At 38.8% G+C, this 16,286-nt stretch overlaps 2 protein-coding genes and 1 long non-coding RNA gene across 3 annotated transcripts; 1 reads left to right on the forward strand and 2 right to left on the reverse strand.

Moving 5' to 3' along the window:
• Positions 1 to 29: 29 nt before the first annotated feature.
• On the reverse strand, positions 30 to 3,237 carry armc1l (armadillo repeat containing 1, like). Its single transcript, XM_085246273.1, is given in 8 exon segments — positions 30 to 432; positions 435 to 582; positions 690 to 764; positions 967 to 1,080; positions 1,169 to 1,337; positions 1,558 to 1,649; positions 2,748 to 2,919; positions 3,220 to 3,237. Coding segments are annotated over 8 exon segments (825 nt in total). The 5' UTR covers positions 3,231 to 3,237; the 3' UTR covers positions 30 to 388.
• A 247-nt stretch (positions 3,238 to 3,484) lies between these two features.
• Positions 3,485 to 7,831, forward strand: mtfr2 (mitochondrial fission regulator 2). The gene is made up of 8 exons (XM_085246272.1): positions 3,485 to 3,651; positions 4,329 to 4,511; positions 4,659 to 4,763; positions 5,863 to 5,987; positions 6,225 to 6,433; positions 6,544 to 6,823; positions 7,008 to 7,188; positions 7,301 to 7,831. Exons 2-8 carry the CDS (start codon positions 4,440 to 4,442, stop codon positions 7,352 to 7,354), a joined length of 1,026 nt encoding a protein of 341 aa, XP_085102398.1. The 5' UTR covers positions 3,485 to 3,651; positions 4,329 to 4,439; the 3' UTR covers positions 7,355 to 7,831.
• Positions 7,832 to 10,988: 3,157 nt separating this feature from the next.
• Positions 10,989 to 16,052, reverse strand: LOC146557688 (uncharacterized). The gene is made up of 4 exons (XR_014888703.1): positions 15,861 to 16,052; positions 14,424 to 14,476; positions 13,783 to 13,863; positions 10,989 to 11,450 (listed from the first exon to the last, which is right to left on the reverse strand). It is a non-coding gene; the product is annotated as an uncharacterized LOC146557688 (long non-coding RNA).
• Between the last annotated feature and the right edge of the window lie 234 nt (positions 16,053 to 16,286).

Here is a 16,286-nt window from a genome sequence, read left to right on the forward strand (position 1 = left end):
CTTTAGCCAAGAAAGAAAACAGAACAGAGTACAGTGACAACACAACATTTGTATTCTGTAGCATAAACCAGCAACAATTAAAAACAGGACAGAAAGAAGCAGTCAGGATTGTAAACAGTTTCTGTACATTTTAGGAGGAAATGAAATTTTAAAAACAGATTTGAAAGAAATATTTACACCGAATGAGGACAGATGATTCAAGCATTTTAGTTTCCAGTCAACTCAAACAATAAAAGAGATCTAGCCCAAAATCTGATCATCTCACAAGAACTGAAATGCTGACTTTACAGTAGAAGCCAGGACTCAGCTGTGGTTTCTCACAACAAGTAATGTCCATCCAAGTTAAATACACCGGAATGAGTCTTAAAAGCACCTCCCTGTGACTGATTCACCAGTAAAATGTTTTTGTGAGGAAACTGGCAGCAGCGTTGACCAGCTACCGCTGGAATCTTCCTTGGCTGTGGTGCGGGAAATTGCTCGATCGACCTCCCTCACAGGGCTCTCCTCTTCTTCTGGGAGGTAATCCGGCAGGGCTGAGTTTTGAGGCACATCCACTCCAGATGATTTCAAAGGAATATAAACCTGAAGACAATGTTATTTAAAAAACAAACAAATTCATAGTTAAACTTTAACTTACACTTCCATATCCTAATATTCTTTACTGAAAGTATATTCAAGTATCCAAGCACCTCTTCTCCTGCCTCATTCTTTATCACTTGTTGGGCCGACAACACCTTAGTGCCAGCGATGGCTGTTGCCAGACTCTGCAAATGGGACATCAGGGAAGAGTGTGAGGTTAATGAAAAATTACCTTTTCTTAAAAATGGTACAATTTCTAATTTTAAACATTTGATATGTTCTATTGTGAATAAAATGTGGTTTTACTTGACTTTATTTTCATTTTACACAGCATCCCAACTTTGTTGGTAAAATGTTGGGTTGTAAATGTTTGTCTTTGCTTGTTACCTCAGTGGGCAGGTCTGAACGGATGCGAACAGTACATCTCTTGGATGCCATTTGGAAAGTGAAGCTTATCACTCCTTTGACCTTCAGAAGAGCTTCCTCGCACAAACCTCGATGCTTAATGACAGAGAGATTACATAATTAAACTTACTGGTGATTATAATAGCTACATAAATGAACTGTATGTAAAAAGCAGTCGACTTACAGAGCTGTCCAAGCCCTGTATGTGCAGAGTGATGGACTTGGCCTTCTTGTTGGAAGAATTGAGAAAGAACTGGGGTTTCTTTCTTCTCTCAGGCGGAGGATTAGCAGGTGCATTGAGAATATCGTAAACTTCCTTGGCCAAAGAGGTGATATCAACAGAGAGACCATCTCTGTATGGAGAAAGGTTATATTTAATCATGTGCTTTGGAGGTGTGAACACTCACCTTCATTACAAACTTATAACTATGTTATTATGCCAAAAAAAAAACGGCACAGAATTTATGCATTGAAAAAGCAGCCAAGTATCACTGTAAATTTTACATAGCCACATTAAAATGCAAATGAAATAATTTGTTTATTCACAGGTAAAAGTAACCATGGGTGTGTCACCTTGCCAAAAGATTCTCCAAGCTCACCATCATACCCAGTTCATTCTTCATGGTGGGGATGTTGGTAGATAACTCAGCCAAGTAACGTAGGGTCTGAGGACAAAATAGCACAGAAGGGATTTATATACAGCCATGCTTACAGTTCAGCGACACAACAGTGGTATTATCAGTGCACATCAACTTTAGATTAAGTATCATATCACCCATTTCACATGCTTCATATAACCTGCACATAATATAGATTACAGGAGACTTTTCTCCCCCAAGGAATTAAGCAAGTATACTTAATAGGCATGGATGGGTCACCTCTAAGTAATCACATTTATGTTTTGCTTTCAGAAAGGCTCACAGTGTGGGGGTTTAAACCTTCACATAACACATCAAAGATTCCTTCTTTAGGACCATGAGGAGACAAATCCCTGAGAGGGCTGAATTAGGAAGATCAACCACTGTAAAAATCACATTATGAGCTTTAAAAACCTTCTTTAATTGGTAATAAGACTGGAAAACATGGAAAATATGTCTTTTAAATGATGCACAGTGGTGTAGTGATTAGCGCCACATCTCACAGCTAGAAGGTCCTAGGTTCAAATCCATCTGTCACGTTCTGTGTAGAGTTTGCATTAGCTATTTGCTGATGCACTGCCATTTAAAAATGAAAATGTAAAACAGCAGTTTGTCCATTAGATGGCACTCTGCTAAAAGGAAAGTTGCCTTTTAGCAATATGTTAACAGGGAATATAATCTTTGGAATATCACAAACAGGAGCCAGTCGGATCTGAGCAGAGCTGAAGTAGAGCGTAAAGAAGTTAACAAACAGCTGCCCATAACATTGTGTGTGTTTGAAAGAAAGAAAAGTGCTTGCTATATTGAAATATCAGACTTCTAAATCTCCAAATATTCTGTCTTACAAATCCTACATCTAATTAATAGGCAATTCTAAATTGGCTGTGAATGTGAGCATGAACATTTGTCACTATGTTTAGTCCTGCCACACAATAGATATGTCCACGGTGTACCCTGCCTTTAGTCTTATGACAGCTGGATAGGCTCCAGCCCAGCCTTGACCCAATGATGAAAGCTTTCACCTTCACTGGTCTCTCTCTTAAAAACAGAAAGCAACCTAATGTTATTAAAACTATGTAACTAATTGAAATTCAGAAATAATCTGAATCCCGTCCAATAACATACCTGTAGAGTTGCAAAAAGGACATCTGGGTTCTGGTGGTCCAGGAAGAGAACCAACCCAGGGAGACAGCCCTGATCCTGGACTATCACGTCGCGGTTCTGGGGCTCAGAAGCCAAGTCCCGGAGCTGACTCACCACCGACAGTGCATCCATCATCTTTAACAACTTTATCGGACTGTGAAAAACATTTACAAAGGAGTTAGTCATTCTCAACGTTTGGCATGTGGTGGACAAAATATCTACTTAAGAGTGTTAGGTAAAAGACGTGCGGCTGTTGAATAGCTTTTCCTATCCCAAAACTGTCCGGTGTGAGGTCATACTACAATTCCTAATGAATGTTTCAAAACTACCAACATTGTCAAACATACAGGCCGGATTAATGTTAACAAGTCAAGCAGCTACGCTGCCGTTGAGAATGTGGCTAGCCAAAGAAGCTAGCTAACTACTTTAGGAGAAAAGGCTAAATAAACTTAACAAAAAATACATTTCCTCTTTTTTCGCTCCATCTTCATAACCAGATATTGGGGAATCACTTTAACTGCTATTCTATTAAAATATATCACAGTTATAATTAAACTGTAGTTTTGTAGCTAAATGTTTCTTACCCAGGGCAGAAGCAGCTCGTGCACAAATACAAATTTGGTGCAATCACCCGATTGGTCGACTAGCCTCCGCTTACGCCGCAAAGTCGCCCACCCCTATTGGCTGCTCTTACTACTTCTGTATCCACAGCCAACCAGAAGACGCCTCGCTGCTGCAGCGTTATTTGACTTTACAGACTCCTTTTAATCTGAACGCGTGAGCGAAAAAAGGGAAGCTGCAGATTCTCGGTGAATATCATTTAGTTTACAGTATCGTCTGGGAACATGGCTTGGGAGAAATGTAGCTGCTAATTCACGTTTTGACGGTAAGTGCGACTATATGTTTTTTTTTTCTTTTTATCGTGTAAAATCCCGGAGGTGTCATGCACGTTAATTTTGATGATCCACGCAGCTTTTCCACTGCGGTGCCTCTCTGCCCCCACTGCTCAGAACGGCAGGACACTGTGTAACTTACACCTAAAGTCAGCCATGCTCTCTCCAGTGTGCTGGTACACTGAGAGATTGCTGCCGAATCAACATCCAGTAGTAGAGACCGACATTTGTCTCTGAGCATCAGTGATGGCAGCAACCGACCGTTGGCTGCACTTACTTTCATTTTGCTGTTGTAGGTTGTGTCCTGGTCATTCTCGTATGGGTTTAACGTTTTTCTGACCTTGACAATTCCAATGTTTAACTCTAACTGTCTGAAGCTACTTTGTTATCAATACAAACCTATGCATTCGTTATATTTTAAACTCTGTAAGTCTATAGGTTTGAGAGTCGTGGTGTTTCCTCTGCAGAGAAGTGGCAGATGAAGGAATCGGTGGTCACAGATTATCAGATTACTATAGTCATTATCATCATTATTGTTATTATTTTCCTAGTATCAATATTTGAACCATTATTTGTTTGTTGGTTTCATATGTGATTTTTACTGTGAGGCATTATCTTACTTTACGTATGTGTTATTTTTGGGTTTTTTGTTCTTGTTGTTTTGTTTCAGGTTTCAAGCATGTGACTTAGACCCATCCTTTCTGTGTTGGCCTCCCACCAAGACACTCAGCAGAAAGCAGAGCTTTGCAGTCATCAGCTGGTGCAAGAAAACATCCTTCCAATGTCCCTAGCAGAGGATGTTCTTTATGTGCTGCGCATCGTCCTGGAGTACTTTGGTGTTCCTCCAGACGTGGTATGTGCACAGACGCACTTGTGTCATTCTTTTGTTTTGCAATACTCAAACTCCTGAGGCATCCGTGGGTTGCTTGAATCAGTGAACTGTTAAATCTGACGTTGCGACATTATGTTTCTGTCTTGTCTGTGTCATCGTGCATTTTAGCTGGTTCCAGTGTGGAATAGTCCGCTGTGCGGTCAGTATCGCAGCATTGTGCGGATGATTGGATCAAATCTCCCACTGACACCGACACCACGTGTCCAGTTTCAGGTATTGTACAATCTGTGTTTTACAAAACATGTTTGACTTTACCCAGTCAGCACTGCTGGCTAAATGAGTCCATACACTTGCATGCACGGTTGCATATAATATACAACACAAATGGCTATTTGCAATGAAAACAATACATTTCTCTTGTACATGCATAAAACAATCAAGAGCTGCAGTTGATAAGGGTGACCACATTTTGATTTCCAAAAAAGAGGACACTTGGCTCAGTCATGAAGAACTTGCTTAAAGAAACATATTTAACATATTTAAACGATGCCTTCTCTGTGCGGTTAATGAATTGTAAACTATGTCATATAGGCTTTTACAAGTCAACAAGTGCAAAAAAAACTTGAATTAAATAATGGTACAGAAATAATGCCTCATCTGCATAAGAAAAATTACCAGTACTTGGTCGATACGAGGGAAATTTCTTTTGCAATTCATTTGAAAAGATCCATTTGTGCTTTGGGATCTTTTAAACATTATTACACGCGTTGCTGTGCGCTGTCTGTCCCGTGTGTAAGCGTAGAACAACTCACAAAGCAGCAGCACACATGGGTCCTCTGTCGGAATATAGGAAAGCCTGGACATTTTTATCAATCTCGAAAATCCCCCCGGACAGAACGTGAAAAGTGGACATGTCCGGGGAAAAGAGGACAGTTGGTCACCCTACAGTTGATCAATGTAACATTTGGCATGTTGACAGCTTTTTAATTAAAAACTATTTAATTCATTCATTCTACTGTTGTCCATGTTGTTGTTGATAATAACAATAATAGCAGTCTGTGTCCCCACACTACAGACTTCTTTTCTATCTTAAAGAGGAGCTGCAGCTTTTGGCACTTGTGCATTGACTTCATTTTCCAGCCCTGGAGCTTTCCTCTTGCTTTGCTGGTGGACTTGGTGGGCTTTAAGGAAATATAAGAGGAATGACCACCCATACTGTCTCTAATTGTCCTTGTCTGCAATAGAATATAATCAAAGCTTCACTATGAAAAGAAGTTAATGTTATCATAACTGTTTTTAGAATCTCTTGACTCTTATTTCTCTTGTGTACTCGTTTACAGCGTGTAATCCCTCCTTATCCTTGTCTCCTCAGGTCGCTTTGCTCGGCCATAGGCACCATGAATATATCGAGCCCATTGTGGACACACCAGCCATCCCTTCCTTTGCTGATGTCATGTGGGTGTTTGAGGATGAGGGTGACAGCTGTGCTAAAACGAGGTAAAAACAAAAATGACACAGCACAGATAAAATCACCCTCCCTGCAACCCTGAATTCCATAAAAGTAAACATACAAATTCACTCATTAGGCAGTCTTGTTGGATGTGATTAATGTCACTGCATTTACACAGAATCTTACCTTTTTATGTTTGTGAGATGAAAGGACAGCATTGATCATTCTGTCCAGACAACTGTAAGACATTAAATTAATATACGAATGATGTGGGGTCTCCGTAGGAACCACCTACCTCCAGTAAGGCGAAGTACTGTAAATCAAGATGTGATGAGATGTCCAGAACCAGCATTCATACGAGCTCAGAGAGGAGGGCCACCTGTAAGACAGACGCCTGATTCAGAAGCTCTGAAGAAGATCACAGCGCTGGAGAGTGAGCTGCTGAAACTGCGAGCTCAGATTGCTTTGATAGTTACTGCTGCTCCAGCCTCAGGTACACAATGTGTTTGTCTTTGTCCCATTTTTCAAGATGCTTTCATCTTCTCAGAACACCAACCGAGTGTTTCTTTCTTTTTTCTTGTTTTATTTTTCATCGTGTTTTAGGTCTGGTTGAATCCCCAAATGAGCCTGCCTCACCTGGGATTTCCCTTTCCCATCCACTTCCAGCGCTCACCTCCACACCTCGCCATGTGGCTCCTCCTCCTCCACCACCACCCCCTCCTCCTCCCTGCCCTAGCATTTTCACTGGGTCAAAGGAAAGGAAGGATGAGAAAGATCTCGATAAGGGTCACCAGAGGACCAAGGGGTCTGAAAATAAAGGGATGCCCTCCATGCTGGATGTTCTAAAGGACTTAAATCATGTTAAACTGCGCTCAGTGAAGAGGTAAATATGCAGATTTAAAGAAAACTAATCATTAAAAATGTAACTCTTTATATCTGAAGCTGCAGAATGCTTTCTTCATTGCACCAGTAGTTCAGCATCCTGGCGTTTCCTGCTTGTTTTCCTGTAATTTGAAGTAGATCTTTCCCCCCCCCACCTAACAAAGCATATTCATTCTGTTTTGCAGATCTCCAGGGGGCAAACCAGTTAGGAGGCGCAGTAAAGGAGGTACGGCATTGCTTAATGACCCGGCAGCTCTGATTGCTGAAGCACTGAAGAAAAAGTTCACCCATCTCCGCCACAACACTTCCTCTGACAAAGAGAACTCCCTTGAGCTCTCACCTTTCGGCAGTCCTGAGTCACCTAAGGTTTGTTTTCCATAGATGCGCTGAGATCTTTGAGAAGTTAAAAAATGTTATCCATCCCCTATGATGATGTGCTTGAAGGAGAGTTCCTAACCTGACACCTCTTCTGTTGCAGGTTCCTCACCCCCCTCGGCGAAGTCGGGGACACCGCCACCTGTTACATCATTAAAGAGTGACATCAGCATCAACAGCTCCTACAGATGTGCCTCACAGCGGATTACTACTGCAGCTACTGACTTGTGTTTTTGCTTGTCCTTACTTTGTCTTATTATGGACTACAATGTGCTTGTCTCTGTGTCTGTTGGGATTTTAAATGTGCTAACTATGTTAAAATGTGTATGTTTCTAAGCTGCTGTAAACAAAGGGGTTTGTACACAAAGGTTTTTTTTGTCATTGGATTCTTAACTGTTTTAACTGTTCTTAGCAATATGTTTGTGCAAACCACCTTTTAAAGCAAATAATATAATGAATTTCAGGTAAGCGGTGCAGCTTGCCTGCATTAATGTTTCACTTTGTGAGCCCTACCTTCTTACCTCAACCAAGTGAAATCTGTAAGAGTGGATTCTGAGATTCATAGAGCTCTATTCTATGCAACTGTTAGCAGGATATTTCTATTTTATTAAAGAGTTAAAGTGCACTGATGAAAGTGTTGTTATCTTAATTTTTCAATTTATAACAGACTTTATACAGTTTTCTCAGACAGGCATGAACATTTTCGCACTTTTCTCTCTTGTTTAAGCCATCTCAAAGTTCAAACCTTGTTGAAAAATCAGTGCAGTATTATAGAATGAAATCGAAGGCACCCGCAGGTGACAACATTTAGTCGACATTGTCTGTTTGTTGCGGAGAAAACTTACAAACATACAGTACAGCACTTCAGAGTCACACTGCTAGCGATCGAAGATTTATGTAACTTGACATTGATTGAAATGGTCAACAGCCAATTAGGACGCAGAACACAATGCACAGTAAAAAAAAAAAAAAAAAATGTAATATTGCACAAAATTAAAATCCGCAAAACAGCGAGGCCGCGAAAGGTGAACCACGTTATAGCGAGGGACAACTGTACACTACAATTTCGGCCTCTTTAGGTTTCTACTGGCATGCATTTGACAGGGGCAGTAGCAATATTTTGGAAAGGGAAACCTCTCACACACTCATAAGAGGAAGCTGCTTACTTTTTCCTGGCACTGCATCTTCCACAGGTTACACACAGTGACACTGATTGACCAATAATGACAGTGTAACACAAAAAAATGTTCATTACAATAGAAATCCTGCTAGTAATTGTCAGCTTATAGTCAATTTTACTGTCATTTATTTAGGATGCCTTGTTATCTTCTTCTCTTTTCTCACTTTCTTAATCAACATTTCATACTTGTCAGTATTATGAAGTATTTGCTCTGACTGATTACGTAGGATCCCAAAAGACTTCATTCTTCTCACTGAATTTATGTCAATCTAATTCTTGACATTTTGACGCCTTAGATATTATGGACACCTGAAATAAATTACACCTGTTCAAAAAAACAAAAAACTGGATTACACAAACATATTTCATATTTCACCAGCAGGTTGGATGTCTGTTTATTTTTGGAGATAAGAAAGAAATGTGCTGAATGATATTTCTCTCTGTGGTAAAAATGCATAATTTTGATACTTTTCATATAATCTGATATTTGTAGTGGTATTGTGACTTCCCTAGAATCTGAGACATTCAGCTCAGCCAGCTAAATGACATTTTGGCCCACAATCTTATATGTTCCTCAGTTTTCAGTTGATGCAAAGGAGAACATTGTGAAACACAGGTTCATTACACTAACCCAAGTCCACTAGGGAGACCATATTGAGAATGGTGAACACACAAAACATAGATGCCAATGAGTAGAGGGCATCAGGACTATTCTTTGGTCTTACACAAGTCAGTAAACACTGGAACAACTGCTAACTGTGCTCCTCTGGATACTCTCCTGAGTTGAAGAATACTTTTGAAGGACTGCTGTCTGGTCATTGAGCTTTACTACTTTGCTATGGAACATTTTAGTAATTTTTCTGTTACAACTTAACATGCTTGTGGTGTTACACTAGAATTACAGAATTATGTTTTTGAGTTTTGCCTTAAATTACAGTTCAAACAAGTGTGTCACAAACTTTCTGTGTTAAGTGGAAGTGCACGTTTGTAATTGTGCAATGCTTAAAAAAATTGATTTAAAGAAGTATGGTTTTGTTATTGTACCGCTTTTAAAATGTTTCAATATTTTAGATATTTTTGTTTAAAGTACAAGGATTTACAAAATCCCTTTATCATTGACAGAAGTCATCTTGCCTATAGACCAATACATATTTTTTAAGGTGGTCATTCAATCTCAAATCAGCCAATGTTAAGAAAATTTCCTGCTTGACCTTTTCTAATTTGCATAAAGATTTTGTCGTGTTTGAACATAATCAGTACTGTGAAATTTTAGGTTCGCATCAATAATATCATATCAGTTTTATTTTTTTGGAAAAACTTTCCACTGACCCACTTTCAGGTCTTCTTTAAGAACACATCAATGTTCAGTATTTGAACATAAATATTTCAAACTCCATTAAAGATAAAAGTCTGTATTTTCTCTTGTTGTTTTTTACCATCAAGTTTTGGCTAGTTAAAATATGAAAAAAAAGTCCAATGTTTGTTCACAGCAATTTAATTTCTGAATGATATGTAGTTGAATTTTACAATACCAAAAAATAAACCATATAGAATACTTGTCACAAAAAAAGACCCCCTCAGACATCGGTGCGTTGGTGGTTCTTTGTGTCCGGGGATGGGCGTCCAGGTACACACCAGCTCACTCCTTGGCGGCCGCTTATCGGGGCCTGGAGCCTGGGGCTCGCTCGGGCCACTTCGGAGGTGGGGTGCCCCCGGCCTCTCGGCCTGGGGCTCGGTCACTCAGGCGCAGCTGGCTGCCGGCGGAGCTCACGGGCGCGTCACTGCAACTCCCCCTGGCTTCTGCTCCGCGGCTGCTGAGTGAGCCCTCATCTGGGACTCTCCTCAGCTCTTTCTGGGACAGTGGCGCAGCTGCCCCTCTGTTGGTCTTCCTTGGTCTCTTGTGTTCTGGGGGCATCTGGATGTCTGGAGTTTTGATCTCCTCCACACCTGCTTCACGCCCTGGAGGACGGGGCTGTGGCCCCCCCACACCCTCTAGCAGATCATTACATGAAGGAACCTTTTAAAAAAACAAAAAACAAGCGCGTCCATGCTCACAGGTGTACACACTGATGATCACACCCACAAACTACACCCTTTTTGGCTCCTACCTCAAAGCACACTGTGTTCTGTTGATCTTATGTGCTGCACAATAATGTTTAACATTTAGTATTTACTGTCATATTCCCATATATCATTGTGATGTTGTTTATTCTATTACTCTTGTTCTCTTCTGCTTGCTTTCTTTTTTCTTTCTCAGCAGGTGATCCAGGTGATTGATATATGCATTTTTTTTTCTCTGCCCGTTCTGTTGGTTTTTGTCTTTTGCCCTTCTCCCCTGTCCCTCTTCTCAGCTGTTTCTCTTTCCCTCTTTCTTTCTCCCCTTCTTTCCCCCAGTCAAGTCTGTCCCGTATTCAGTAAGTGAAAATAAAATAAACAATAAAAGGTGAATCAAATGGACCATTACGGCAAGGCTGGGATGGTCAGTTTGGTAAAGTAAATCCGTTGGGCATCTTTCTTTGCCTTTAGACAACAATTCTGATGGCAAAAGAGCCAAATGGGACAGGCAAAAAAAAAAAGAAAAAAAAAAAAAAAAGACAATGAAACAGTAAAAAGTTGTTCATCAGGCATTTATCTGTAATAGTTTTTGAGATAGTCATGTTCAAACATTGCCTCACATTTCATTATCTGCAGGAAAAATGGCATTAAAGTGGGTTGACTGCCTTTTTAATAAACTATCTTGCAAACTATTTGATATATATAGCTAAAATTATCACCAAATGTTATTTACTCTATACTCAAACTTTGGAACATAACATTTATATGCAAATTAGAGAAATGTTTGAAGAGTAGACAGGCAGACATGCAGTGAAAGCCAACAGGAAGAAATTAGCTGCTGCATTAAAAAAAATTGACTTCTACTTGCTTTTATAGTAACACTTGATTACAGCAGCTTAGGGTTTGAGAAATGAAATTTACAAAATTATCTAAAAAACAAAAAACAAAAACCAAATTGTTGCAGGATCAACTGTAATTGCCCAAGCAGAAATGTTATGATTGTCATCCTCTTCTTTCACTGTGAGAAATACAAAACAGAAAAAAGAAACATCATACATTGTTTATATATAGTCAGATACATAAATAATTGAAAAGCCACCAAATACAATCAGGAGTATCCCTTATTCCATACATCCATTCATCCATAGCTTTAATTCACAGCAAAAATATTGCATTAACTTTTGTAGAAATTAAAGCCATTTATACACAACCCAAAGGAGTTTCCAAATCAGTCTGGTTCATTCTTAAAAAAAGATGTGCACTGACCCAGTCAGTAACACCCAAAGGCCTGGAAGACCACAGAATACAAGTGGGTGATCACAGAATTTTCTGTGGTTAAGAAAAACAATGTCACAACATTGAACTAAGTGAAGAACACTCTTTAGGAGTTACATGTATAACTGTCAAAATCTACAATCATGCGACACCTTCACGAAGTAAAATAGAGACAGTTTATAACAAGGAAGGAATCTCTTATTACAATAAAGAACAGGTAGACCAGATTAGACTTTGCCAGAAAACATTTATATGGGCCTCCACAGTTCTGAAAAAAAGAAAAGGAAAAAAAAACATGTGTTCGGGCAGATGAAACCAATAATGATCTGTACCGGAATTACTAAGAAGCATCCAAAGGATGTTTGCCTATGAAACATGGTTGAAGCAGTGTTATGGTATGCATGGTTCTCAGTGGAACCCAGCCACTAATTTATATTGATTTATTAAGCCAAATGCAGCAAAACTGATGGAGCAGTGCTTAATGGTGCCATTGGATAGTGATCCAAAGCAAATGCAACAGCTGCCAAAGATTTTCTAAAGGCAAAGAAATGAGAAATTCTTTAATGGTCAAGCGAACCTGATCTCAACCTAACAGAGTAGCTTTTCAGTTACTGAATACAAAACTGAAGGTAGAGAGACCCACAAACAAGCAGCAACTAAAGATGGCTAGATAATATGAGACACAAATTGTCATGATCCTGGGTCCTTTTGACCCAGCGTTTTGTGTTTTCTGTTATTGTGATTTTGGTTCTGTTCTTCCTCTGTTTAGTGTTTATTCGGTTCTGCCCATGTATTCCTGTGTTAAGTCCATGTTTCTTAGTCCGTGTCCTTGCATGTGTAAGTTCCTGTTTTATTGAGAAGGTCTCTGTCTTATGTCAGTGTGTTCTATTTACGTTTCCCCTGCCTCGTCAGCTGTTATATCTTTCAGGTGTGTTCCCCTCCTGTTTCCCATCCCCTGATTCCTGGCGCGTGTATTTATAGTGTGTGTTACCTCGTCCTTGTTGCTGGTTCGTCTGTGTTATTTGGCGTTTTCGTGTCTGTGAATCTCCTGCCGTCATCCTGTGAATTCTCCCTACAAGTTGCTTTCTCTCGTGTTCAGGTTTGGTGTTTAGGTTTTAGTTTTCTCAGTGTAGTTTGTCTAAGTTCGGTTTCTCGCCACACTCTCCTTTTGTTTGGTATCACTCGAGTTTTGTGTCAATAAAGCCCTCTCATTTCACTGCATATCCGTATCTTGGGTCCTTTGATAAATTCACACGGCTTGCCCCGGCAACCCGTGACAGAAATTCCTTTGGGGTTGCATCAGGAAGGCTATCCAGCATAAAAATCTGTGAAATAAAAAATGGAGTACCCTCTGTTGAATCAGGGAGTGGCCAAAAGTAGCTATAGGATTTCTTGAAATAATTCTAAAATAATTTATTTAGACTGATATGTATTACCAATTACTTTTTGGTGGAGATTGTGTCATTGTACAAATACGTACTTTACCTAGCTGGATTTATAATTTTGCAATCTAATCTTTCTTTTACAAGCTTTTACAAATGTTGGTTTCATCTGTCTAAACAGTGTTATTTCAAAACTGGGCAGTCTTTCTTGAAATGTTTTTCAGCAAAGTCTAATCTGGTCCTTTTGTTCATGAGGTTAGGAAAAATATCTTGGGGTAAACCCTCATACAGCATCACATTCACTAAGTTGTCTAGTGATTATAGACTCAACAAAAATATTCCACATGTTGTGAATGTTGATAAAGGATTTTTCTTTGTTATTACATTTTTGATTTAGACACTCCTGAAAGTTTCTACTCTGGTCAAGAATTCTCATTAACAGCTTCCAAATCCAAATCCAAGTCACATCTTTATGACTTAACTTCATATCCATTAGTTTACAAAGTTGAAACTAAGCAAAAGGTGTTACTGTCCGTTATATTTATGCAAAAACATGGATCCGACATTCCACAACTGTCATAATGAAGTTCTTTAAGTATGTTTACGGGTGAATTTGTTTTGAGTCTGAATTTTAAAAAGGGCATTGCAAGAAAAACAACTGAAGTTTTGCTTGATCTAAAAAAAATGTTTTACCTTTTGGTATGCTGAACCTTTTAGTCTATCTCCATTGGGGTGACGTCGTCATCCATGGAGGAGACAAATGGTCCAGCGGCACTGAATGGAAAATAAAGGCAAATGCATAAACCACAACACCTGTTTATTTAAGCAGTGGCAATAACAGTATGTTGTAAATTAATTTTTAAACAGTACATAATGGAACTTGCTTAAAATTAAAAATTAAATGTCTAGTCTATTCTACAAAGCAGAATTCAAAGCTTATTGTAAGCTGTTAAATCTGCTTAATTCTGCAGAGTATTTTAAGCTTACTAGTTTTCTACTTTTCTACTAGTTTATACTAGTTCAACAAAAAGGTTATCCCTCTCAGGCTCAAATTAAGTTTTTGTTGCTAATGCACAAAAGAATACCTGCAGTGGTACTTCTGAGTAAAAAAAAACCTCATAAAATATGTATGTGGGGTAATCAGGTTGTTTCAAATCTGCAATGCCTGCCTTGAGAGGGTTATACATCTAGCATGTATACAAACAGGTACTGAATATAGATCAACAATAATATAATGAAGTTTGTCAGTTTGTGTTTAATGTAATAAATACAAACTGTGTGTTTAATGTAATAAACACAAACTGACAATGTAAGTAGAAAAGTGTGTAAGTTACCGGCCAGGAACTGGTTGTTCACCGTAAGCAGTCCAGTCCATCGGTTCTGGTTCCTGGAATGCAAAAAAAAGAAAAACAAACAAAAAACACATGATTCATATCACATTGTGTCGCATTGTAGTGCTATTATACTGCTATGAAAAGCATGTTGTCCTGGATATGGTCTGTTTGTTGCTAAACCCTATGAAAACCTTACTTCGTGGGCAGCGCTAGTAAACGTATTTGGCGTAATGGGTGATGGTTTGCCCTTGATCACAAGGTTAAACTCAACCTGCAATTAAACAAAAAAGCTTTATGGAGTTAAATATATTATATAATGGTTATATTATAATACCAAATACTTTTTAAAGCTAAAATTCAACCTTACATAGGAGCGATGTGGAATGGCAAGATACACGTTTTTCCGGAAGTACGTCAACACGTACAAACTTGGCGTGCTATCATGTCTAACTATTCATGACACAAATGAATGCTATTCACAGATATATATGTACATAAATGCTCGTCATGCAAAACTATTAGTTATTGTATTTTAGTATTTTTAAAACCATTTAATTCCTAATATTTTTTAATTTATGTTTTAGTTTTCTGTTTCTGTTGAAAGCATATATTTGTATTTTACAAAGTAAACACAATTTATGTTTAAATAATGAAAAATATAAAAGCACTAATTTTCTTTTTATGAAAATTATTAACTTTTAACAAGATTTTTAACTAGGTATTCCCTCTATGCTGAAGATGCACTATTTAACATGTGCTCTCAAATGAAGTGTACACAGTCTCTCACTCTCACTTTGGTTTAGCTCAAAACGCACTTCTTCTTTTTGTCTAAACAGTGTACAGTACGATGAATGTGGTTTACGGTCCACACTTCCCCAGTATCTCAAATAAGAGAAAAAGAAGATAGCCTTCCTCACTGGCAGGATTAGATGCATATATTAGATGCTTCAGAGAGTCATTTTGTAATTATCAATAGCAACTTCAAAGTTCAGGAAGAGGCCAGCTGACTTCAGTATGTATTTGCATGTATTTTTGCATCTCTAGCATGTTTTTTGGGGGGGGTTTTTTGGTCTCACAAGTAGGTTGTGGATGAATAGTCAAATTTTTTAGGAAGTGTCAGGGTGCTGGGTTTTTAGTTTTGAATTCATGATTCTTTCCTTTACATTATGAAGATGATTTAAGTTCAAGCTTTATATAGTTTAATCTTGAGTTTGGTTCTTTGAGTCTATGTCTTTGAGCTTATTTGTATTTCTATTACAGTCAGGTTCCTTTTGTGTCTTTGTCTCATCCCTGTGTTTCCTGTGAGAGTTTGTCGTGTTCTCTGAGTTTATGTTTCCCCAGTCATGTCTTTATTTATTCTCTCTCTGTCTGATTTTTTTTCCTGTTTGTGATCTCCCTATGTGTCTCACTCCCTCTCTCTGTCTCTGTCTCACTTACCTGTTCCTTTGTTCCTCTCCTTGTGTTTCATCCTTGTCTCCTCAGCCTGTCTCCTCATGTTTGCTCCTCATGTTTGCTCCATGTCTCCCTTAATGTTCCAGGTTATACTCCTTTTCCCAGAAGTGAGGGATTTCGTCAGCTGTAAAGGAATCAGTTGCACAGAGGTGAGCTGATTACCACCAGCTTCTAGGTGTGTCAGACAGGAATGCAGGTAAACAGGAAGAACCCTGCCTTTGAAGCAAACTAGGAGTGTTACAGATGGTTATGGGAGGCGCAGGAGAAAATGTCAGCTCGACACAAAAGGATATCATGAAAGTTTCTATTTCTAAGTAAAGTGACCCAGTATTATCTGCATGGTAGTCCATAAAAAGAGCTGGGTAAAATTCCCTAAATTTTTAGGAAAAGTGCTTAAATGCTTTCTTTAAT

This window comes from Mchenga conophoros, linkage group LG15 (genome assembly GCF_057382185.1).
Source record: "Mchenga conophoros isolate Kocher_MC1m ecotype Shallow Benthic linkage group LG15, M_conophoros_male_GT1.1, whole genome shotgun sequence".
Lineage (NCBI taxonomy): Eukaryota > Metazoa > Chordata > Actinopteri > Cichliformes > Cichlidae > Mchenga > Mchenga conophoros.